This window comes from Thamnophis sirtalis, unplaced genomic scaffold, assembly GCF_051295495.1.
Source record: "Thamnophis sirtalis isolate CommonGarterSnake01/CBP01778 unplaced genomic scaffold, rThaSir2_p1.2 scaffold_6, whole genome shotgun sequence".
NCBI classification, from domain to species: Eukaryota; Metazoa; Chordata; class Lepidosauria; order Squamata; family Natricidae; genus Thamnophis; species Thamnophis sirtalis.
The window spans coordinates 5851953-5877351 of record NW_028261386.1 but is presented as its reverse complement, the minus strand read 5'-3'; the positions used below and the strand labels follow the sequence as shown (position 1 = coordinate 5877351).

At 43.6% G+C, this 25399-nt stretch overlaps 1 protein-coding gene across 11 annotated transcripts in view; it reads left to right on the top strand.

Moving 5' to 3' along the window:
- MSI2 (musashi RNA binding protein 2) overlaps positions 1 to 25399 on the top strand; it is a 655460-nt gene that overhangs the window by 598588 nt on the left and 31473 nt on the right. For 5 of the 11 annotated variants that reach the window (XM_087717150.1, XM_087717152.1, XM_087717151.1 and 2 more), the window contains one exon: positions 25084 to 25260. The exons of the other annotated variants lie outside the window; for them this stretch is intronic. In XM_087717150.1, coding sequence (XP_087573276.1) covers positions 25084 to 25260 — 177 coding nt within the window. The remainder of the gene's footprint in view (positions 1 to 25083; positions 25261 to 25399) is intronic. 11 annotated transcript variants of the gene reach the window in all.

Below are 25399 nucleotides of genomic sequence, written 5' to 3'. Positions count from 1 at the left end.
AAACGTCAGCGGTTTTTGAATCCCTAGCGCCACATAACAGAGTGAGCTCCCATTACTTGTCCCAGCTTCTGCCAACCTGGTAGTTCGAAAGCCTGTAAAAAATGCAAGTAGAAAAATAGGGACCACCTTTGGTGGGAAGGGAACTGCGTTCTGTGCGCCTTCGGCGTTTAGTCATGCCGGCCACATGACCACGGAGACGTCTTTGGACAGCGCTGGCTCTTCGGCTTTGAAACAGAGATGAGCACCGCCCCCTAGAGTCGGGAACGACTAGCACATATGTGCAAGGGGAACCTTTACCTTTACCTTACAGCCTTGTAGTTTGTTGATAAATATGCCTGCTTGCCCAGGAATAGAAAGTTCAGGATTAATTGAAATTATCCTGACGGAAGAGAAAAGCAGGCAAGGGAAAGACCTCACACATTTGCCTTATAGCAGTGTTTCTCAACTTGGCAACTTTAAGTCCTATGGACTTCAACTCCCAGAATCCCCCAGCCAGCACAGCTGGCTGGGGAATTCTGGGAATTGAAGTCCACAGGACTTAAAGTTGCTAAGGTTGAGAAACACTGCCTTATAGTAAATTAATATGTATGGCAATCACTTATTCCTATTGCACCAACAATTTTATGTATGAGGAATATCTCTATGGCTGCCATTTCTTTAAATGACCCAAGTCTGCTCTCAATATAACAAACGGGTGTCCACTTTAGTCCCAAAACATATCTTCTCTGTACATCCCCGGCTTTGATATCCGCTTCCAAAATTAATGCTGTACTTATTCTTGACGTGGTTAGAATGAACCAGGTTCTGAGTTACATTGGCATGAGCCTGCCTTTTAGAACAGTGACCTCTGAAGCAATTTCACTATCAGTATGGCATTTTTGTTCCAATATTGAAAAGATACAGATTACATGAAAAGTGGCTTCTCCATTCAGCTTGATGAGAGATGACACTTAACACGGGTTTTTCTAAAATCACTTGTATAGAAAGCCAGTTCTGTTGATTGTCAAGATACTGTAGGATCAAGATGATTATTTCCTCTGGCAGACTTTCAGCATCTCTAATCTGTTTTGCTTTTCCCTCTGTGGCCCAAGTTCAGATGTTTTAACTATCAATTGTCCATGGAGCGGGGCAAATCATGGTCTCCTCCTCCCTGTGAAGGCAGTGTGTAGGCAGTGTGTAGAATCAATGCCCCGTATGGAGGCTTGTGTCCACGTGGGGCTAAATTAGGCCTTTGGATCTAAAAGATTCCAGGTGACGTTCCCACTTCATACTTTAATTGGTGGGAAAGTGGTCCACATTCTTCCATTCCAGAAAGTGAATGTCCATATTATCTGGTTTGGACCATGTCTGTATTCCCTTTCGGGAATCAGAGGTATCAGTTGCTCAAGGGAAGGTCAAGTCATATGATTTTATTTGGAATTCCTTAAAAGGGGTAACGCTTGGCAGGGGAAAAATAAAGACTTTGTCAGATACTTCCAACATGGCCTTCTCCAGCCTAGCTACCCTCTAGATGTGTTGATCCTCAACTCTCAGAATTCCCCAGCTTGGTGACAGCTACTTTAAGTCCTGATGACATTGTGAGCTTTCCCTTTCTCTTTCTCCGAGTTGGAAAATGAAGGGGCCAGAGATCCTGCTACCTGGCTCCGGAGGGGGTTTCCAAATTAACTTCCCTGATCCCATTTATTGTGATACCCAACCTTCCTAACCAGTCTTCTCCCATCAAGATGCATTGGCTTATCAGTCCCGCCATTCTGGAGGCCAGGAGGCTGGAGAAGGCTGCTTTATAAAAAAAAATAATGAAAGTTACTATTAAGTCCTACTTTGGTCCTCCCTTTATTTGACCAGAGCCCCCCCAAAGGTTCTTCAGTCCGTAGGTTCCACTGTCCTTTATACTTGCCGGCTGTAACGCATCTAATGACATGACCTCGATGGTGAGTGTGAGCAGTTATGTTCTTGTTGTTTTCTCTCTTGCTTGGTTGGGGCTGCTGTGAGAGAGGGCAAATCTCTGAGGCACTCTTTCCGGCCTCTCTTACATTGGGACGTGCGCTCCTCTCAAACGCTCTTCTGAGCACGCTCAGCAGGAAGGTTTGTCCACACCTATTAATCCTCTCTCTGTGTCCAGCTTCTTGTTAGTAGCAGCTGGTTGCATGTTTCCTTTGCTTGTTGAGATTAAAAACGATTCAAGGAACGACTCATATCCAACTCTTGAAAAATGTCTTTCTATTATTATTTTCCTTTAGTACACTTTCTCTCTTTTTGCTTTTTTTTTTCTTTTCCCTATATTACTTTTCCTTACTTTATACAACTGAAACACTTGTTGTTCGTAAAACATCTCACATCTCCCCTTGCCTGTTCTTAGAGTGTCATGTATCTGTGGGACTGAACTAAATGCATGCCCTTTGTAGTAGTTGTAACTGGTAGCAGTAGACGTAGTTGTAGAACATGCATTGTTGAGTTGATATTATAGGTGATTGTCAACTTGAAAGAGCATGATAGTCCGAGGGTAGCCATGGTTGACTGGAAGAAGGATAGGCCTCTCAGTACAAGAACTTCTGCTAAATTCTTTGGAGCCACAGTACAATGTCCGTTAATTTTCTAAACTTGGTCCTACCAAATTTAACTTGACGCATCATTCTGAGAATCATCAGTGCTCTGATGGCGGTAGTAGTTAATTGACCACTGTAAAAACAACGCTACTTTGTTTCTTGATTATAAAAGGGGGGTGGGGGAAGAGTCAACATTTTAATGATAAGTACACTTCCTTGTGTGTAGTTCCCACTCAGGTCAGTGGGAGTTACCTACAGGTCAGTGTCTTAGGGTACAAGGCCAAGTTTCATTGCCATAAGCATTGTACAGGCATGGCTTCCACCAGAACGTAACCTGTTTTAATGTTAAGTTAGAGCTCTGAATCCTTTCCGCAGAACCTAAGCTAGGCTGGGAGAGCAGGAAAACTGCCCATTGGAGATCTAAGTCATGAAGCGTATGTACGACGACTGTCCGTCAGGCTATACTGAGGCACAAGGGAATTGGTTTTAGATCCAAAATGCAAATTTGGACAATACTGCAAACGCAGCACTTGACACCAAGTTATATTCACTTCCCTTACCCTTCAGTTCCACAACTTGGATGGATTTTAGGAGAATAACCTCTCTTAACTCTACGGGCGAACATTTCACGAGCCGCCAATATTAGGAAATTTCCAAACAAGTATCACCATCTCCATCACTGAGCCCGCAAACCGTCTTTTTTTTTTCCTTTTCGTTCATTTCCTTTTCTCCTTGTCCGTTCCTTTTCTCCTTCTCCTCCCCCCCCCTCCTTACATCCAGTTTTTTCGTACTCCGCTTCTCAAAATTGTTTTCCAAATGAGCCAGGAGTGGGCAAGGTTGGCAGATGGTAATTCAGGTCCTGAACGCCGCATTACATTTGCTTCGTGGCAGCTGCTGTTTTGTCAGCCCATCCTACTGAGAGGAGGCATCATACGTGATGGTTCCTCCTTCTATCTTGTTCAGCATCTTCCCTGAAGGAACACTGGTGATTTTTTATTTTTTTTTAGCATATTTGCTTCACAGATCATGTGCCGTCTGGAATCTAGGTTGATACACTGAGCTGAAAGATGCGTACCTTAAATATTCTTTCCATGTGCATTGAGAAATTACTCTTCCCCCGCCCCAAATGCCAAACTCTATCTCTTAGCTGAAGAGCTACTCTTCCCTTACCGATAGAACGCAAATCTTACAAATCTTATATACCAGAGACACAATTATCCACCTTGGCCCTCGGTGAACTAAATCAGGACCTGCTGTTTTCTGGCCAACAAAAAGGAAATTAGATGGGAAATGTATCTCAAAATTAGCAAAGCAGAAAAGAGTTTGGGAAGTTGCAATTCTTTTTATATGCTTAACCCCAGCACTTAAAACTAATTAATCTTGTCAGTCAACACTTCTGTTGTTGGCAAATTACAGGAGTGTCCCTTAAAAATAATGGCAGAAGAGTTGGTTTGGGTTCACAGAATGCCCGATGGGCGTCTTTGCAGGGACTTGTTGAAATAACTTACAGTCAGATTGGTTGGTTGGTTTTTTGTACAATGCAGAGCAGTTACTTAGAAGAATACTTTTTAAATATTAGCATTTGACTAACTGGAAAATCTATAGGGATGCGGTGGCTCAGTGGCTAAGACGCTGAGCTTGTCGATCAGAAAGTTCGGCGGTTTGAATCCCTAGCGCCGCGTAACAGAGTGAGCTCCCATTACTTGTTCCAGCATCTGCCAACCTAGTAGTTCAAAAGCATGTAAAAAATACAAGTAGAAAAATAGGAACCACCTTTGGTGGGAAGGTAACAGCGTTCCGTGCGCCTTCGGCATTTAGTCATGCCGGCCACATGACCGCCGGGACATCTTCGGACAGCGCTGGAGACGTTTTCGGCTTTGAAATGGAGATGAGCACCCACCCCCTAGAGTCAGGAACGACTAGCACATATGTGCAAGGGAAACCTTTATCTTTTTAACTGGAAAATGCATGACATCTAACCCCAAGCCATTCTGGCTAACCCTGACCTAGCTTTCCATCTGACAAAAGGTGTTTTTTGACCATATTTGCTGTTTGGGAACTGCTAATAATCACAGTGATTGCCAAAAGAAAAAAATATATTAGGCATCCTAATGCTGTGTTAATATTGATTCCATCACATGATGAAAAGAAAATAGTTGGCTCTGTAAATATTTCTTTTGACCCACTGGGCAGAATAACATTGGAAAAACGTCATGTTTGTCCATCCGTTCAGATATGTCCCATAGAACAGGGTCTCCAACCTTGGCAATTTTTAAGACTTGTGGACGTCAACTCCCAGAATTCAGCTGGCTGAGGAATTCTGGGAGTTGAAGTCCACAAGTCTTAAAGTTGCCAAGGTTAGAGACCCCTGCCATAGAATACATTCATTCATCCCTAGATCAAAAATTACTTCGCTGAATTAGGATGTTGTCTTTTACAATAGGGTCGCCATAATAAATCTAATAAGTCAATACAATTACAGAAGTAGTGGACAGCATTTATTGACATCTAATCAGAAAGCGCGAGGGGGCAGTATTCTCATCCCTCTTCAGCTGACTTGCTGCAAACATCTATGGTGCCTAAACAAAATAATGCAAACCAGATTTCAGCCTCCACATACCTTGGCATATTAAAATCCTAACAATTTCTTCTTGAGCCTCACACTGATCAATGGTAATTTGAGGGAGTCCATTACTGAATTATCTCCAAGTTACCTTGTGAGATATGTAGCTATGCAATTTCTTTTCTTTTTTTTGGCCATGCACACCATTTTCTTCTTCCTTAAAGCCTTCACTCTATCACACAATGATGTGTAATTGTCCACCATTGTGGTACTCAAGTTATGACCCCTGCTGTAGATATTTCAGTAGATTCTGTTGATGGGTAAAACATTAGCTTTTAATCACTTTTGGTTTTAATTCAAAAGCCATGGCACTTGACAAATCATTTCCAGCATAATTAGTGGCCAGCCCTGGAGTGCAGACTTAAATATGATATAAGTAAATCCTTAATGATCTAGTCACTAACTTTTAATAGCCATTTCAATCAGTGGAATTATTCTCAATGGGCAAACACTCCTCCTATGCAATCTGCTCTGACTTGCAGGGTGCCTCATTTCACACACTTCACATGTTTCTGAATAGCCCTGCGACTAAAAAAGACCAAAAATCACTCTGTGGTTTTTACTTTGTTCTTGGTAAGCTCTGGAAAAGCTAGTTCACATACTCTTTTTTTCTTTCTTTCTTGATGGAGCAATAATGCCCTTGGAAATGGATAGCTGTTTCCATCCGGTCGTTCCAAAAATTGCATCTAATTTAAATGGGCCTGAATATTGTAGCCCTCTAGGTTGTATAAAAGGGACACAGTGGCTCAGTGGCTAAGCACGTAAAAATGCAAGTAGAAAAAGAGGAACCACCTTTGGTGGGAAGGTAACAGTGTTCCGTGCGCCTTCGGCGTTTAGTCATGCCAGCTCCATGACCACAGAGACATCTTTGGACAGCACTGGCTCTTCGGCTTTGAAAGGGAGATGAGCACTGCCCTCTAGAGTCAGGAACGACTAGCATATCTGTGCAGGGGGAACCTTTACCTTTACAAGGTTGTATAACTCATATTACAGCAACAAATATATCAGTTGGCCAAACTAGATGGAGTTTATATATAGAAATGGTTTTCCAGTACTATTAGTGTAGCCTTCCATCTCAGCTATTGTAAGTTTTGCAACTGTTAGCAAACTTTGAGTTGTGAACTGATTATATGATACTGGACTATATTATTTGGATTGTCCCTTAACTGAAAGGCATTGATGACTGACTGTCTTATCCGTGTATGACTTGGACTGTTTGATGGACTCTGATACCTCTATTTCCACGAAAGTAAAAGCCTATTCAAACTGCAGTGTCTCTGTATGCTGGTTTGTGTGTTCTCCAACACAACTCTCACAACGCTTCTCTGAACGTACTCGCTCTCCCAATGGGGAGTTTACCTAACAGTCCACATGGAGGGAGGTATGCAGTGGGCTACTTCAGGGTTCTATCCTGCGCCTAGTACTCTTCAACACCTTGTATAACTCCTATTACAGCAACAAATATATCAGTTGGCCAAACTAGATGGAGTTTATATATAGAAATGGTTTTCCAGTACTATTAGTGTAGCCTTCCATCTCAGAACCTCAAACCATTTAGGCAAGTAGAGATGCGGATAGATTAATCAGATTATGCAGGGGAATCATTGACTTAGAGGGGATATTGGAGACTTCTAGTCCAATTCCCTGCCTAAGGCAGGAATCCTCAGACCATCCAAGTGAAATGGCTGTCCAATCTTTTCTTGAAAACCTCCAGTAAGGGGGCACCCATGTAAGGGGGCACCCAAGGAGGCAGGCTGTTTTTGCATCTCTTAATAGCTCTGACAGTCAGGAAGTTATTATTTATTATTATTATTATTTATTAAATTTATAGGCCGCCCAATCCTGAAGAACTCCGGGCGGCTTACAGAGAAGGAAGAAAAAATAAAAATAAAAAGAATAGTTTAAAATTCACAACATGCATTCGTTCTAATCGGGGCTGTACTCTAACAATAAGGTCAACAGCCCCAGGCCTGCCGGAACAGCCAGGTTTTAACAGCTTTCCTGGAGGCCATGAGAGTGGGTAAGGTCCTTTGGAGTTTGGATCTTCCTCTGTTAAGCTTCCACCCACCGATTCTCTTTTACCTGCCTTTAAGTTGGGGTACTCTGGAGAGTAAACCCAGATCCTCTACTTTGTGACATCCCTTCATATATTGGAAAAATGCTATCATGTCTTCCCTTAATTTTTCCCTTTTTTAAAGGCTAAACGTAACCTAATTGACAACTGCTCTTTATAAGGTTTGACCTCAGAGCCCTGTGCATCTTCTTCAGTATCCTTTTTTTTAAATTCTGGTGGCCAGAACTGGACAGTATTTCAGGGGCAGCTTGACCAGTACAACATAAAGTGGTGCTAGCTCTTTCCTTGATCTTGCCCTTGTATCTCTGTTAATGCAGTCCAAACTGCATTGGGTGTTTTGGCAGCTGTGGCATATTGCTGACTCGTGTGTAATCTCACGATTCTTTTTGCAAGTCCAACTGTTTAGCTAGGAACCCAGCTTATACCTATCCATCTGGAGTTCCCCACCCACATACAGTACCTTGTTTTTCTGACCACGGAAGAATATTTTGTTGGATTGGACTCAATGCTCAAATCTTTATCAAGATGCCTTTGAATCTTTAGCCTGTTTTCTGGGATATTAACAGTCCACCCCACCCACTCCAACTTTGTATCACCCAGAAATTTTATGCACCACTTCTCTTCCCTCATGTAAGTCACTTGTAAAGGTGTTGAAGAGTACTAGGCGCAGGATAGAACCCTGAAGTAGCCCACTGCATACCTCCTTCCATGTGGACTTTTAGGTATGCTCCCCGTTGGGAGAGCGAGTACGTTCAGCAAAGCGTTGTGAGAGTTGTGTTGGAGAACACACAAACCAGCATACAGAGACACTGCAGTTTAAATAGGCTTTTACTTTTGTGGAAATAGAGGTATCAGAGTCCATCAAACAGTCCAAGTCATACACGGATAAGACAGTCAGTCATCAACGTCTTTCAGTTAAGGGGTAATCCAAATAACATATAATCAGTATCATATAATCAGTTCAGAACTCAAAATTTGCTAACAGTTGCAAAACTTGCAATAGCTCGCGGCACTCAAATCAGTATTTTTCGTTTTGTAAAGAAACAGGTATAGCATTGTTACATGGTTTATTATATATTGCCAACCCAACCATTAGAATTATATCCCTAACATGGACATAGACCCATTAAAGACCATGCATTGGCTATAGTTGTTCACCCAGCCATGCATCTATCGGGTAATGAGACTATAGTACCCTGTTTCCCCGAAAATAAGACCTAAATGGAATATAAGCCCCAGCACGATTTTTCAGGATGCTCAGAATATAAGTCCTAGCCTTAAAATAAGCCCCAGTTAAGATTGTCAGCCAGATGGATGCATTTAGTACCGTATTTCCCCCCAAATAAGACCTAGCTAAAAAATTAGCCCTAATGGATCTTTTGGAGCAAAAATTAATATAAGACCCAGTCTTATTTTCGGGGAAACACGGCATTCATGCTGCATTATTCCAGTTTAAGAAGGAAGCTGTGTCTCCTTTGAGGAGGCCCTTGATGCTCTCTGAGCTTGCTCATTTTCTTGCAGACGTTTCATTACCCAAACTGAGTAACATCATCCGTGCTTAGTGTGTCTCCTTGAACAAATGCCTAACTGAAACCTAGATATGGTACAGGCACAACATTGCATTGGGCCACTACTTCGGTCAAAATTACTCCTCTTCATTTCAGTCTTGCTAGAGTGAATGTTGGGGATGGCGAATATGACATCTTTTAATCTAGATCTTTCGTGAAATCTCTATCTAGATGAAAAACAACAAGGGTGGGGTCCTGGGAGCTGCCCCCTTCACACTTAAGAACAGCCTAAGGAGCAGAGTGGGAAGACAAGATAAAAAGAGTGCCTTTAGATTTGGATTGTTGTGTTTTTCTGGAATTTGGGGGAGGAATTTTGAATTCTTCTCATGTCTTTAATAGTGTATCAAACCTATTTTAGGACTTGCAATTTTTTTTAATGCAGAACTTTCCGTTTAAAAAAAGGCAGAAAACCGCAGTGCAATTTTCAATATACGTTACCAGAGGAAGCTCCTGGGATCACACAAAGAAGCTGTTGTGGTTTTTTTGTACTGAAAAATACTCTATACACCCAAACGTCTGGGCCAAAGCTTTAGCTTCAGAAAGAAACTGATTGATTGCTGGTTATTTCCCACCCATTTTTTTTTACACTGTCATAGCAATTTTACACTAGCTCAGCAGTTTTAGAGCTTTCATTGAAGCCTTTGTTGCTCACTACTTTTTATTATACCGCTGTGATTTTCTTTCACCAAATGAGTCAGGAGAGTCGCCTTCACGTACAGGTTTTCTGATCATTGCTTCTGAGACAGTCTTGGTCTTTCAATACTGTAGGCCCAACCAGGGGTGGGCTTCAAAATTTTTAGCAAAGGGTTCTCTGCCTGGTTGCTGGGTGGGCATAGCCATGGTGGGCGTGGCCTATTTGGTTTCCTGCATCACATGGGAGACCGTTTTTGTCCTTCCCGGGCTCCGGAGGCTTTCCTCGAGCCTCCGGGAGGGTGAAAATGACCTCCCCAGGCTCCAGAGGCGCTCTGGAGGCTGTCAACAGGCCCATTTCTGGCCTCCCTGAACTTCCGGTAGGCCCATTTTTCACCCTCCCCGAGCCTCCGCTCATGCCCTGCACTTCCCCGCGTGAGGACTCCTGGGAGGGGAGGAATGGGCAGGGCCAGTCAGGAGTGGGATTTGGGGGTTCTCCGACTGCACAGAATCTTAGCTAGAGATTCTCCCAAATCCCTGCGGAACCCCCCCCCCCCCAGCAGCCCACCCCTGGGCCGAAACCTGTTCTCAAGGAAGTCATTCCACTCCCACCTTCAAACCAAAACAACAACAACCCTATAAAAACCATCTCTGAAGTACTCTTCGAAATAGTCCTTCTGTGGCTGTGAGGTTTCTAGATAGTGGAGCGGTGCCTATGAATTATTTCATAACATTTTTATTGGGATTTTTCTTTCAGGAAAACTTTGTGGCAGACTTCGCTCGGATCCTTTCCTCTAATTATAGCTATCAAAGCACCTATCCCCAGTTGGTGGCCTAGAAAACTCCCCTAGATCCTGTGTCCCAATTCAGGTTTAGACTGCCAAACCCATCGCTCCCAACTAGCACAGTTATGGGGGTTTATAGCCACATCCTATTGCCTCCAATATGGAAAAGGCTAGGATGTAGGTGACTGGTTTGTGGGTAATAACTTCTGCTGGAAGGAGAGAGAAAATGCTCATCTTTTAGTAGCCTCCCCTCCCACCAAAAAAAAAACCTGATGGTCAAAGCCTATTTGTCCATTTTGTTCCATAGAGCAGGGATCTCCAACCTTGGCAACTTTACGACTTGTGGACTTCAACTCCCAGAATCCCTCAGCCAGTGAATGGCTGAGGGATTCTGGGAGTTGAAGTCCACAAGTCGTAAAGTTGCCAAGGTTGGAGACCCTTGCCCTAGAGTAGATGGCTGAAGACTTCTTTGAAGTCCTCCTCTTCTTTCTTCCTATCTCCCTTTTATTTAGAAAGGGGGTTGTTTGTTTCTTTTGAATTTTTTAAAAGAAAGAATTGACTCCTGGCAACTGCCAAACAAAACCCCGCGGTTTTCCTGGCTAAGGCTGAGAGAGAGTGACTAGCCCAATGTCACCCAGTTGGCTTTATGCCTGGGCGAGACTGGAAACCACAGTCTCCAGTTTCTGAGCTTGATGCCTTGATCTCTTCACCAAACTGCCTCTTATTCAGAGACTCGTATCCTCTAATCCAGGGGTGTCAAACTTAAGGCCTGGGGGCCGGATCTGGCCTGTGGGGTACTTAGATCTGGCCTGTGGGACCACCCTGGAAACGGTGAAGGACCGGCCTGCGGTGCTTCTGCCAGCGAAAACGGGCTCCTGAGCTCCGTTTTCAGCTGCCACGGCCTCTTGCAATCCTCTGCCAGTGAAACCGGAGTTCGGGAGTGCTGCGTGGAGCTCAGGAGCCCATTTCACTGGCAGAGCACTCAGGCTGCCACAGGTGCCTCCAACATGAGTGACTTTGAGCTGGCCACACCCTCCCTGCACCCCGCACCCCCCCAGGTCAAACACAACCCTGATGAAGCCCTCAATGAAATCGAGTTTGACACCCCTGCTCTAATCCAAGAGAATGCAACTAGTTCTTGAGGAATTGTTGATGTGGGTAATTAGTTCTATGATTTGCTTTTTTTAATTTGGGACTACTCTGGTTTAGAGAAGCTAACTAGCTGATCTTTTCCAGGCCCTTTTTAATTAGAGGAGTTTTCATTCCTATAATTGATGGCCATTAGATAAAGTACTCATACTTCCCTTGCACACTTCCACTTTTATCCCCTCTCACTTTTGTAACACCTGTATAAGACAAATTTTAATTTCTCCTTGGCCACTTTTAACAGATTAACAAAGTTGGAAGGGACCTCGTAGGTCATCTAGTTCAACGCCCCACCCAAGCAGGAGACCCTACATCATTTCTGACAGGTGGCAGTCCAGTCTCTTATTGAAAGCTTCCAGTGATGAAGCTCCCACAACTTCTGAACTTATAGGCTAGCTTGTCCTGATGATTTGATTTGATTTGATTTGATTAATTTATAGGCCGCCCAATCCCAAAGGACTCCGGGCGGCTTACAGAAAATAAATTTTAAAAAGTGAAGAGTTAAAAACGGAGGAAGAACACATTAAAAAAAAACCACATCATCCACCCAGTCTAATCAGGGCTGGACCTCGGTCATGAGGTCAACAGCCCCAGGCCTGCCAGAATAGCCAGGTTTTGATAGCCTTTCGGAAGGCCATGAGAGTGGGTAGGGTCCGGATCTCTGGGGGTAGTTCATTCCATAGAGTCGGAGAGGCTACGGAGAAGGCCCTCCCCCGGGGAGCCGCCAGCCAACATTGTCTGGCTGACGGCACCTGGAGAAGGCCCACCCTGTGCGATCTTATCGGTCGTTGGGAGGTATGCGGCAGAAGACGGTCTCGCAGATATCCGGGTCCTAGGCCATGTAGGGCTTTAAAGGTAATATAACCAGCACCTGCTTCTTTTGGAGAGCTACAAAAACAGAAACTTTCAAATCAAAATATGGCAAATCATTATCCTCCTTGACTATGAAAACCACGTGGGGGATTTCATATTGAAAATGAGTGCGTTTGGTTCTATGCGCCCAACCAGAGACAGAAAATTCAATGCGCCACAGTCCTAGGGAAAGCCATCCCCAAACAATGAGCCTTGGAAATTAACATAACGCTGAATAAAGTCTCTGCTTTATTTTAAGTTGCCTATTTTTCTGCTATTGTACAAAAGGGTTCAATTTAAAATATAACCAGGATGATAGCCTGTTAATGTGTTACAGTGGGAGGCCAGAATTTCAGTTACCATAGCAATGGAGTTCGGTTCATTTGTTTTGTAGATGAATAATTACTACGCAATTAGAGTAGGCTAAAAATAAAGGGGCTCTTTCTTCCCAGTCCCTCATTAATATTAATAAAAGGCCTGTCCAGGCTGTGATAAACAATTAATGCAAATCTGGTCACCATTGGTTTAAAAAAAAAAAAAAAGGAATAGACATCTTTGGAGAGAAAAAGTAAAATGGTTTATTTTGCGGCTTTGTAATAAATAGCCGGACTTATTCTGTTGCTGGGTCATTACTTTGCTTTTAATCCAAAGGTTAGCTGAAAATAGAAAGAGAGGCTAGATGTCAAAAGTATGCGATAGGGCCCAACCTCAGACTTACCCGGTGCTTTTTGTTTCGAATTCAAGGCAAAGCTTGGGAGACCTTGCAAAACAGGAATAGACAAGAATCAATTCAAAATGTTTATGAGGAATAAATAGAAAGGAAAAGGATTGGCTTTGGAGTGGAAGGGAAGGAATCTAGGCAACCTAAGGATTTTTTTACCGAAGTGATTTGAAGAGAAGCTGAGATTGTTCACTTTTGCACAGAACTGTTCGTTTGTCTGCTTATGTTCCTACCAGAGATATTTCTTGCTGTTGAGCACACTTAAGCAATAAGGTTGTTTGCTGGTAGGGAAGCTATTGTCAGTTTGGCCGAGTTCAAAATCTTAAGCAAGACGGAGAAAAGTTAAAAGCTAGAGCCACTTGAAGAAAGATGCACGGACACCATAAGAACTGCTGGAATTCCACTTTATTTCTAAAAGCTATTAGAACAGAATCTTGAAAGCTTCTAGAAGTGTTTCTCTAACCCTTCCTCTTATATCAAAGCATGTCAAGGGGTGACAGTCATGCGTTTCTCACACCTTCCTGCTTTTTCCAAGCAAACAACTGCCACAGGTTTTCTTCAAGATCATTTATGTACTTCTTTACACAATGGACCGGTGGTGGGACTTGAATAGCTTAACAACCGGTTCTCTGGCTAGGTAGGCGTGGCCGGTTGGTCATGTGACTGGGTGGATGACGTCACTCCTCATATCCAGCCCCACCTCTCAGCCACTCACCTGAAAGGCAGAGGTAGGATTCAGCTGGTTGGGATTAATCCCACCACTGGCTGGCCCCATCCCCGCTCATTATTCGGCCTGGTTTTTTGGCCATTTTTTGGCTGTTTTCAAGCTGTTTTTCGGGCATTTTCCAGGCTGTTTTCAGGACATTTTTGGGGCCAGAAAAACAGTCCGGAAAACAGGCCAAAAAATGAGCAGGGGTGGGGCCAGCCAGTGGTAGGATTTGCTGGATCGCCAAACCGCACAGAATCTTAACTACTGGTTTGCCCGACCCAGCAGCAGCCCAACCTCTGTAATGGACCCATAGATAAAGATTAAGACATAGTAAAACAAAGGGCCTCACTGCCCCAAAAATAAAGGACAAATCAGTGATGGCGCCTAATAAAATTGTCAGCTCATAATACGAAGCAAATGCAGAAATAAAAGGAAAAGAAAAAGGGAATGACTTGACAATTGAAAGAAATAATATAGATATCCCCCCCAAAAAAATATTTTCAGTCAAGCTCAACTCTCAGTGTCAATATGGCCACATCCATGTTTTCTAGGTAACAATATATATATATACCGTAAGTGATTTGATCTTGCCACCATATCAAGTTGAACTAGGGTTCCTTGATTGTCTCTATTTACTGTAAGTACTAAATCTGCTTAGTATTTTTGGAGTCAGCTGAAGTTATTTAGGTATTGACCTCCGTATTGAACAAAATGAGCAGTCCTGGTTTGAAAAGTGAGATCAAGAGGAAGAAAAATGAATGCTAGACATAGAGAGAACTTATTTTATTAAAGTTATATCCTCCAAAGGGAACCCGTTTGGTGTAGTGGTTAAGGCTACTTCTGGTTCCACCTTAGTCACAAGGCCATCTGGGTGATCTTAGGCCAGTCCCACTCTCTGAGCCCTAGGAAAGTAACGTCTCAAACACTTCTTTCCAAGAAAACTCTTACATTGCTTCTTGGGAGAGATAGAAGATGATGAAAGAGATTGTTTCAAGGAGAATGTGATCCTTAACCGGCTGGGGTGCGTCGACCTGTCCACTCCAAAGAAGACAAGGGAGAGTAAGACATGAAGGGCTGAATGTCTGAAATTTGATTTCCCAGGTGCTTCATACAAGGCATTTCTAAGTGTTCAGAAGAAAGGTGTTAAGAACAACTATAATACAGATCAAGATTGAATCTGATCAGTTGTGATGTACATACCAGGGCAATTTTGCTTTTTAAAAAATATGTTTTGCTCTGATTGTACGCTGTTGGTCGGATGACATGGCCTTGGGCCCCGCACCAGTATTATATCGGTTTCCTTCAGCAATTTGTCCATTGTTTGGGCTATGCATCTTAGATAAAAGCATTAGAATTCATGTTGTGCTTGAGCTTTTCGGGACAGCTTTGTGTTTTGCCCTTGAGGATGTAACACTTTGCCCCATTTCTTGCCTGATGGATCCCGCCCTGGCTTGGCAGATAGGAGCCTCAGGAACACTCTTTAGCCAGTGATTTTTGAGATTATTTCAACCTTTCTGTGGCAGATACTGGTAAGGCTCTTTTTAAGAAACTATTGCTAAGTGCAAGCCATCTTGGACAACTGTTGGCTTATGCTCATCAATCCATCTCTAGCAGGTAGAAAAGACAAGAGACCCTGCAGTTCCATGGTCTCTGAGAGTTTTCATTCCATTTCATGTAAATTGAGACTGGTCATTTCTACTCTTAATTTACATTTGGCTCCTGCACGGAGGCAGTCTCATTCACGGGATGTTCTCTGCTGTACTCGGCGGTGGTATTCAGCCGGTTCAAACCGGTTTGCTTGATCCGGTTGCGTCGAATTGTGGGTGTCCCCTCTCAGCTCCAAAACATCCTATGTAGCCTCGTTTTTGATGCAGCATGCGTCCGTGCACACTGTGTGCACAAGCAAAGTGCATGCGCAGAAGGCCACACACACACACACAGAAGGCATGCACGTCGCAAGTGTGTGTGCACGTGGACTCACCGTTGCAAACCGATGGTAAACCTAAGTGAATCCCACTCCTGGCTGTACTGGAAAAAGAGATAAGGGAACTATGCTTTTGTTGATATTCCTTGCTCTCTTTGTGACTTGTGATGCTGTTCACCCCACTGTCGTTTTTGGAGATTTGAAAAAGCTGAGGATTTGAGGTGTCACATTGCAATAGTTTCACTCCTATCTTTCTAAAAGGCGGCACTGATTCTACAACTCTTGTAGAATCCAATATATTCCCCCGTATTAATTAATGTCTATACAAATCTACTAGAAAGAATAATCTGTTTTGCATTTTCCAGCTTTTGAAAACTTCCAGCATAGTTGTTCTCCATCGTTTCAGACTGATAGCGCAGAGCTTGGGGATGAAATCTCTTTTATCCTCCAAATCTACTTGCTGCCTTTGTAAGGCTGACATTTGTTTGTTGTTAAGGATGTCATTAGAAGCAGGAGAAGGCAGAGCGGGGCCCACCTTGCTTGGCTAATTACTGCCATGCCCAAAGACCACTTTGAACTTCAAGGACACGCAGTTATTAGCATTTACATCAAAAATGGATTAAACTTCTGGGCTTTTATAATGATTGAAGATGAACCCCTCAAGTGGAAAATCTTTTGTCAAAAGCAGCGAGAAAAAAAATTGGCTCCTTGATTGCTGTTTCTCTTGGCCAAATTTGGTCCCGTCTTGAGTGTGATGGGATTGGCTTCCTGTGCGAATGTCCTTGGGTAATATTTCTGATGGGGAGAATTTCCTAAATATTGGTTTTGTGTAAAACATCCTCATATTGATGAGAGATACGTTTGTTTGCCATCAAGAGCAATTGCGAGCCCTAGAAAAATGATTTTGATTGATTTTGGTTGGCTTAAAAAGAAAACCTGCACCCATTCAAGTATGTGTCCCCAATCACTTGCTAGCACTCTTTTATCAGTTGCTCGAATTTAAATTTTGCTAAAGCAGCTATTAAACAGACGGCTTTATTGCTATTGTTGGCAATAGCTGCATTTTTTTTTAAAAAAAATAATTGCTTTATAAGAACTCTTGTGACCTGGCTTAACAAAGCAACATTTCTTTTGCACTCTCTCTGCAGCAGAAATGCTTTGTCTTAGTAGAGCTTTGGAGTAATGCCAGATGCTATTTATTTTATGACAAATTAGCTAAGAATAATTTATCACTCTAATAAATGCTGATGCAACTTCAGACTTCCACACAAGGAAGAATCACGGGTCCAGTAATTAACTCCTTTATTCTCTACCAGATTGCCATTTCGGACTCTGAGCCAAACACTGGTAAGACCCCTGTAGATGGAACTTGACAGCTTGCCATATGAATTTCTTTTCGTCCGTTCCTACTATTTACGATCCTGCACTTTATGCAAAATACTTTTAACACACAGTTACCCTGCAAGGATCTGTAAGAAAACACAGACCTTTCCGACCTAGATCTTCGTATCGGCAAAATATGCTTTCTATCAGACTCCAATTATCTTGAATTCCCTCTCTGAAAATGCTCCTCTGCTTCACAAACTCCAAATCAGGACCCGAGCAACTCTCTGAAGAGCTTAGCTCCATGATGGCGAACCTATGGCATGCATGCCACAGGTGGCATGCGGAGTCATTTCTGAGGGAATGCAGGGCGTTGTCCTATCAGCTCCAGCGTGCATGTATGCGCTGGCCAGCTGATTTTCGGCCTTGAAGCCTCCGGAAGGCAAAAAACAGCCCAACGCGCCAACCGGAAGTTCAGGAATGGACTTCCGTTTTGTGTGTTGGGTTGTTTTTTGCTCCCGGAGGGGAAAAAACGGCCCAACTGGCAAACCTGTTCCCGAACTTCCAGTTGGTGCATTGGGCTGTTTTTCGCCCTCCCCAGACTTCCGGAGGCTTCCCTGAAGCCTGGGTAGGGCGGAAAAAAGCCCAATGGGGCTCAGCGGAATTTTGGGAACGAACTTCTGGGTTGCCCATTGGACTATTTTTCTCCCTCCAGAGGCTTCGGGAGGCTTTCCTGAAACCTGTGGAGGGCAAAAAAACGGCCCAACGTGTCTCCCAGAAGTCCGGAGGCTTCGTTGAAGCCTGCGTGCATGCGCTGGGGGAAGGGGGGTTATGCACGAGGGTTTGCACACATGCACGGGGGGTTGTGCGCACATGCACGGGAGAGAGGGCCTTGCATTATGGGTGTGGGCCCACACGCATGCGCCCCAACTCTCCCTGCTTTTGGCACGCGACGACAAAAAGATTAGCCATCCAAACTTAGCTATTCCAAAACATAAGATATATGGTAGACAGTTGTTGGAAGAAATGTCCATCTGGGTTCAGTTCCAAATGGGGAAAAAGACACTGGAAACATGGTGGCTGTTTGGAAAGATGTTTGTTTTTTAATGATGGACAGGACCACATGGTTTGAGGCCCTGGGCAAAAGGGAGAGAGGGAGGGAGGGAGGGAGGGAGGGAGAGAGAGAGAGAGAGAGAGAGAGAGAGAGAGAGAGAGAGAGAGAGAGAGATGTATATTCTCTGTTGGGCCCCACCTTAGAGCTTCCTGTTCCTGTGTAAGACATGTATCCCTTTGTCTGAGACTCCTAGGGGGCTGGGTCTTAACTAACTAGGCTATCCTGAGTCCCAGGCTTGGTTGAGCCTTGTTGGGTGATGCAATCTTCCTAGGTGCCATGTAGGGAGATGGGTAGAGGGCTAATCCTATCATGTCCTAAGGGCCATGTCTTAATCCCATCACCCTGGAGCTGAAGGTGGGGGGGGGGGGCAGGGAGCTGCTTTGTCTTTAAAACATGTTTCTCCTTTTCTCATCCAGGGAAACATAATATTCTGCCTTTGTAATATTCCCTAAAATATTTCATTCTCCTGGGAGAGGGGTGGGGTGCTAACTCCCTTCAAAGCACACCAAAAATACTTTTGAACAGTGCCAGTTTTTTCGCTTGTAGATCTCCTTCAATTTCATCTCAAGGAGTGAAATGCAGAAAGGAGCGTTGTCTGCAGGTGTAAATGAATGCTACTTGCAGTAATCTTGGCTTTAAATTATTCTAACACATTTTAATGCTGACATGCGGAATAATGTATGGTGATACATATTTATAGATTTTCTTTCTCCTGCCCTGTGTACAGTGAGCTTATAGCGTTGCTCACAAGCAAGGCAAAGACTTGAGGGGAGAGGAAGCTCCATTCCTCCAGTTCATCCTTCCTTAAGGCAAGTTTGATGATATCCCCTCCCCTTTGACTTTTTTTAGCTACCTATCATATTCACAAAAAAGCAGCGTCAGAGCGTCCTTAGCAAACAAGTGCCACTAAAGAAGTACAAAGACAGCCAGTGAAAAAGACACCGGATGATTTCAGAGGTCAACGTTAGTCTTCGTTTTTGCAACTGCTTCAAAAAGCGAAAATTTGCAAATACGGTAATAAGCAGAAATAATTCCATTACCAACGAACGCCCAACAAAAGCCTTCAATGTGAAACTGATTAAGATCCGGTCAGTTTCAGGCAGCAGCTGCACATCCAAGGGAAGGTTCTAACCAGCTAACTAAGATCCCCGAGCTGAGCTTGCTCACTTGTGGTTAGCACTTTTCAGGGAAGCATGTCCTAGGTGAAAAGCAGCTCCAGAAGAGGGGCACTATATTGCCAAAAGTATTTGCTCACCACATAATCGGAATCAGTTGTGAGCGAATACTTTTGGCAATATAGTGTAGCTGTATCTCTCCATCCTGTAAGGCACAGAACGCTATACTACAGAAATGTATCTGAATGAGAAAATGGCAGGCAATGATATTTGCAGAACTTTTCTCTCTCTCTCCTCTCTGTGTGCGTTTAGTGACCACTTTGTTTAACAACCAAGTTGTAGGAAGTCACTAAATGAGAACTACCTGTATTTTGGTGGCATGACTTAAACCAGGGGTGTTAAACACAAGGCTCACGGGCTGGATCTGCGGCCCCTGGACTCCATTTTCGCTGACGGGGGCTGCAGGAGGCCGAACTAAGAACAAAACAGAGAGGGAGGGGATTATAATGAGAGGGAGGGAGGGTCTGAGGGAAGTCCCGCCTTAGCACTTGGGCACCACAGGTGTCCCTGACATAAGTGATGTCAAGCTGGCCACGCCCACCCTTCCCCCCCCCAATACTGCCCCCTCCAAGGTCAAACATAACCCTGATGCAGCCCTCAATGAAATTGAGTTTGACACCCCTGGCTTAAACTGATATGGTGTTTCCCCGAAAATAAGACAGGATCTTATTTTCTTTTGACTCCCGAAATAAGCACTTGGCCTTATTTTCGGGGAGGTCTTCTTATTTTTGAGGTGCAGGAGGTGGCAAATGTGGTTACCTCATGGCTGCTGCTGTGTTGCAATATTTTCCGTGTGGGCTTAATTTCGGGGGCGGGCTTATTTTAGTGCATGCGTTCAAAAGCTCGATTGGGCTTATTATCCGGGGAGATCTTATTTTCGGGGAAAAGGGGGTATTTATTTTCCCCTCCAAAAAGTTGAAGGACTTTTAGGGCCTGGCCTACAGGGCCCTTGAAAACCCCTGGTTCTTGACCAAGAAAGCCACATGAGTTTTGGGTGGTTTTGGTTCAAGGGCTTCAGTATTTCTTACATTCTGTTTGCCGAAAAAGCCCTGGAGAATTTAGTTCTATCTTTTGCACTGCAGCTGTCCATTTGCAACCCAATTGCAAGGAAAGTGAAGAGCAGCCACTGATCTTTGAAGTCTAAAAGTTGGGGAAGGCTACGGCAGGCTTCCCATTTGCTTGTCTGCCCAGCATTACATGTGCTAAGTGTCGGAGCTCCTTGTTCAACAGCATCTCCCTGATGTACACATTACAGCGTGCAACTTATGCCTCCACTTTCATCTGTATCGGCAGCATTAAATATTATTATATCATTTACTCTCTCGAGCAAGGAGATGTTGTTTGGCAGCTTGTTCTATGAATTTTTCATAAAGATAAAAAGCAGCCTAATCTTGTGAGCTTTAACTCTCAGTACCCAGTAATGGCTTTGATTTAAAGCGTTTTGTCTTAATGATAGTTATATTGAAAATTTCCTGCTGCTTTCAAGCACACATGGCTATTATCATAAACACTGATGGTGCAAAGGCTGCCAAATTGCATGTGGTTGCTTATGGCAAGTGAGGGGGGGGGGGAAGCAGAGGCAGACTAAGAGCTATGCCAGCAGGTTGTTGCCAGTGGGGTCCTCCTTTCCAAAAAGCATTACAACAATATGGGGTCTTCCTCTAGCTTGCTTTGTCCTCCAGCAGTGGCCCATGGGCTTCACATCCCTTTTTTGAGCAAATCACTTGCACAGTCGTGTGTGTGTGTGTGTGTGTGTGTGTGTGTGTGTGTGCATGTTTCCATGGGTTATAGGGAAAGGGAAACTACTAGAATATACAATAACAGAGCTGAAAGGGACCTTGAAGGCCTTATAGTCCAATCCTTTCGCCCAAGCACAAGTCCCTATAGCAGTGTTTCTCAACCTTGGCAACTTGAAGATGTCCGGACTTCAACTCCCAGAATTCCCCAGCCAGCATTCGCTGCCCTATAGTATAGCGTTGTGGCTCGGTAGGAGCCTTTGGAGCTGCTATCAGACTGACACAGAAACCTCCTGTGAGTGGTTTCAGGATGCTCACAGGAGAAGATAACGAGCAGCTGGGGCTCGTTAAGGATCTCCTCCTGTGGATAAAAGACTGATGGTGCCACACCTTAGTGGCAGAAGTCAACGTTCTCCGGTTCGTGTGTAACCATTGAGAGAAGCCTTTAGCTAAGTGTCTGGATTCACGTAACTCTGTTTGGTATTTAGTTTGAGTGAAGACTTTTTGTGAGAGCCGTTTATCTATGTTTATTTTGGGCTTGCAGACAGCTTGAGCTGATAAAGACATTCCTTTGCAAGCTGTGTGTGGCTGTCGTTTCTGAACGAGCAAAGAGGGGGGGGGTCAGAATAGTATAGTATACCGCAGAAATGTCACACGCTCATCAGTGCCACGCTCTGGAAAAGCCGAACTTCTAGCGTGCATGCGCAGGCTGGCTTTCAGCAATGCCATGTGTGCAAAGGGATAGCGCTCTGGGAAAGCCAAACTTCTAGGTTCTAGCGCGCATGCGCACCCGATGATCAACCGGCTGGCGTGCGTGTGCAGGCCGGTTTTCAGCACCGCTACGCGAACAAAGGGATCGCGGTCTGGAAAAGCCGAACTTCTGGGTTCTGGCACACATTCGCACCCGACAATCAGCTGCCCAGCATGCATGTGCAGGCCGGTTTTTGGCACTTCCCCACAGGCGAAGGACAGCTGATTGTTGTGCGCACCACCAACCCAGAAGACAGGCGAGACCGCGTGTGCTGAGTGACATGGCTTTGCGTGCCACTTTGGGGACACGTGCCATAGGTTTGCCATCACGGCCCTTACACTATTCTGAACAAATAGTTGTGCAGTTTCTTCTTGAAAACCTCCAGGGATGGAGCACCCACAACTTCTGAAGGCAAATCGTTCCACTGATTGTTCTCCCTGCCAAGAAGCTTCTCCTTAATTCTAGGTTGGGTCTCTTATTAATGATCTTCCACCTATTACTTCTCGTCCTGCCCTAGGTGCAGAATTGGAGAATAGGTTGCCCCCCGTCCTCTCTGGGTCAGCCCCTTCAAGTGCTAAAAGGAGACTGCAGAGGGAACTGGAACGCAGACAGTGAAAAATACATATAGATAATGACTACTAACGAAATGGTTAATCTGTTGGGCAGACACAGGGGACGATTTCAGGTTGTGTCCATGCAACCTCTGTAAGACGTTTGTTAGGCTTGTGCCGAATTAAGATCGGAACCCCCACTTTTTAAGTGTCCCCTGGAAGTCCCTAGAAGTAGGCTACGGATGTAAACAGTCCCCCAGTTGAGACCATTAATTTCATCCGTCTGAGCATCCCATGTGGCTGCATGATCTTAAAAAAAGCAACCTACATGGAATTTTGAGGTCCCAACAGCTCATGTCATTGAAAAGAGAAATAGTTGAAATCCAGTCTGACAATTCTTTCAGGAACATGAGGCCAGGACCAAAAGGTCCTGGCATGGAAATAAATTCTATACTAATTAATTCTGCCTCAAATGTACTTAGGGGAGATGGGAATTATTTGTACATGTGTTTGAGATTTAAATAACTACTTGTGAGACTGTTTACACGTTATAATGCCAATACATCCTTTGATTACAGTACAACGTGGATTCAGAAAAAGAGAAGAGAAATGTTTCAGTAGTCCCATTAAATGAAAGCAGAAAAAAAAAGTACTATTCCAAAAGTTAAAGAATAGTCAAATTGTTCACCCCTCTTTCCCCCCATGCCCGGCAAAAAAATAAAATAAATCTGTTATGTGGTTTTCCCCATTCTGATCTTTCCTGGATTGTCATTTGATTATTATTATTATTTACTTCGACTATGGCATCACATGACTGCTAAAACTATATAAAACAACACATACATCAGAACTTAGATGGCATTTGACAAACATATCTGACGAGGGGCTCCATCCTCCCCTTCCTCAAGGTCAGGACTTTTAATACCTTCGAGAAAGCTATGAAGAGGACTTTATTCCAGAGGATGAATATCAGACTTGACCAGACTGTGAAATCAATTCCCCAGGAAGGCTAAAACAACATTTAGTGAGATTAGCTATCATAGCAGAACGTTACAAGTCTGATTATATTGAGCCTTCTCCTCGGTTATTAGAAATAACTAATATTTCTAATAGGGAATAGGGGAAGCCCTGTCCAAGCAGCTTCCTAACATTTTATGGACTTAAAATGCTTTTCATTTTTAATTTTCATCAAGGGCATTTTCTCTTGTCTCTACACTTGGCACCACAATGGAGAAGGCACATTTCCTCTGTCCCCAAAGTTGAAACTGTTCGATCGAGAGGGGACTCAGAACTTACCTACTTCGTTGGCTCTTAAAACTGGGGGAGCTCGTCCCTCAGATAATTTGGCCCTATGTCCCGAAGGACTTTATAAATGATGGCCAACACTTTGAATAATATTGGCAATACCTGATCTTCTTCAACCAACAATATCCTCACCCAGTGGTTACATAGAGATATTAAAGGAAGCCAGAGGTGGTATTTTGCCAAACCGGTAAATCACAGGTGGCCCCGCCCCAGTTCTATGGCATCCCATTTAGGCACTTTTTTTAGCCAAAGCACATGCGCGGAAGGCTGCGTGCATGCGCGAACCCGCCCACATTTACATTTGCGAACCAGTAGGGAAGGTAAGTGAATACCATCCCTGCAGGAAGTTCTTCAGCTGCTAGAGAATCCTTTGCTGATTGCAAGAGCAGTGTGTACATTTTCCATCCAAGGGTTAGGGACTCTGCTGGTCTTGTGCACCACAAATTTGCTTAAACTCAAGGAATAAACAAGTAAACCTGTTTTGTTAAAATCTATGCACAAGTATGTTTCACAAACCTATTTGAGAAGTGTTCTTCACAAATTAAGATGCTCCCATATTAAGATGCACCATTTTGAGTTTAAGCTAAATTAAATATCCAAAACCTGACTGAATTGTAGCATTTATTATTTGGGGGCCAGAATGCATTTTCTCTCTTTTGCTAAAAATAAAAGAGGAGCTCAGCTTCATCTGTGATTTTTGTTCTTGGTGTATTTATTTTCTCAAAAATTCTCAATCTTGAGATTATATGCCGTTTCAGAGAATTCGTCTTTCTCTTTTTTACTCCAACTCAAATCAGTTGATTGTGAGGCTCACCTTAAACTGACAAGTCTTACTAAAGCAACCATCATTACTGTTCTAAGTTGGACTTGAGAAGGAGAACTTCACCTCTTGTGGCTTGTGAGATACGGTAGTATAGTACACTAACTGCAGTGTCTAAATGATATAGTATTAAAAGAGAATGTCTTGGATAATCCAGAACTTCAGGACTATTGAGGTAAGATAAATCAGGATAAAGTCATATTTACTATTTGTGGTTAAGAAAGTTTGTGATCACATACCTTGGCGTTTGATATGGATATTATGGATGTCTAAATGTGCATAACTCATATGAACTGACATATTTGGAAAAATGGGAGTTGGAGATTTTCTGTAGGCAAGGGATAAGAAAATTCTCACTTGAAAATTAGCTCTAATTAGTTTTTTTCCTTCAGTTCTCCCCTGCAATGTATTCCGTATTGTTTTAATCAGTAGGGCCAATATCTCATTCTCCTGCATCATTTTTCCTGCTCTGGAAAAAAGGCTTTCAGTAAATCAGGCGGTGAGTTTTCTTGTTTTATACCCAGTCGTGTTTTTGTACCAACGCAAGTTGAGTAAAACAGCAAGGATATTGGGGGGGCATGTATGAACCATTCTGTTTTCAAAACTCTACTTTTTAAAATATTTGCCTTGTGTTTCGATGATTATAACTGTAAAAAAAAAAAGTACGTTTTTAATATTGAAAATTAGCACCAATCTCGTATCTGCAATGATAGAGTCACTGTATCTCCAGGGATCCCCGATTATGGTTTCTATTCTCCGCCCGGTGACCAACGGGCTCCATTATCGTATGCGGACTATGATTCCATGGGGCCTCGGGTGGCTCAGATGCTTCGTAGCGAGCACCCTGCTTCAGCGAGTAACTCCCCCCTCCACCACCTTCCCAGCCCGGATCAGTTTAAAAGCCCAGGTTTGTATGGAATTTCATTCCTTTGGGGAAGCAAACAATGCAATACAATTATGGTAACGGCATCTCTTTATTTTTTGGCACACAGAAGAAAGTTTGCATGGCTACCAAAGTTCATTCTTATGTCTGTCTGTTAGTTTCA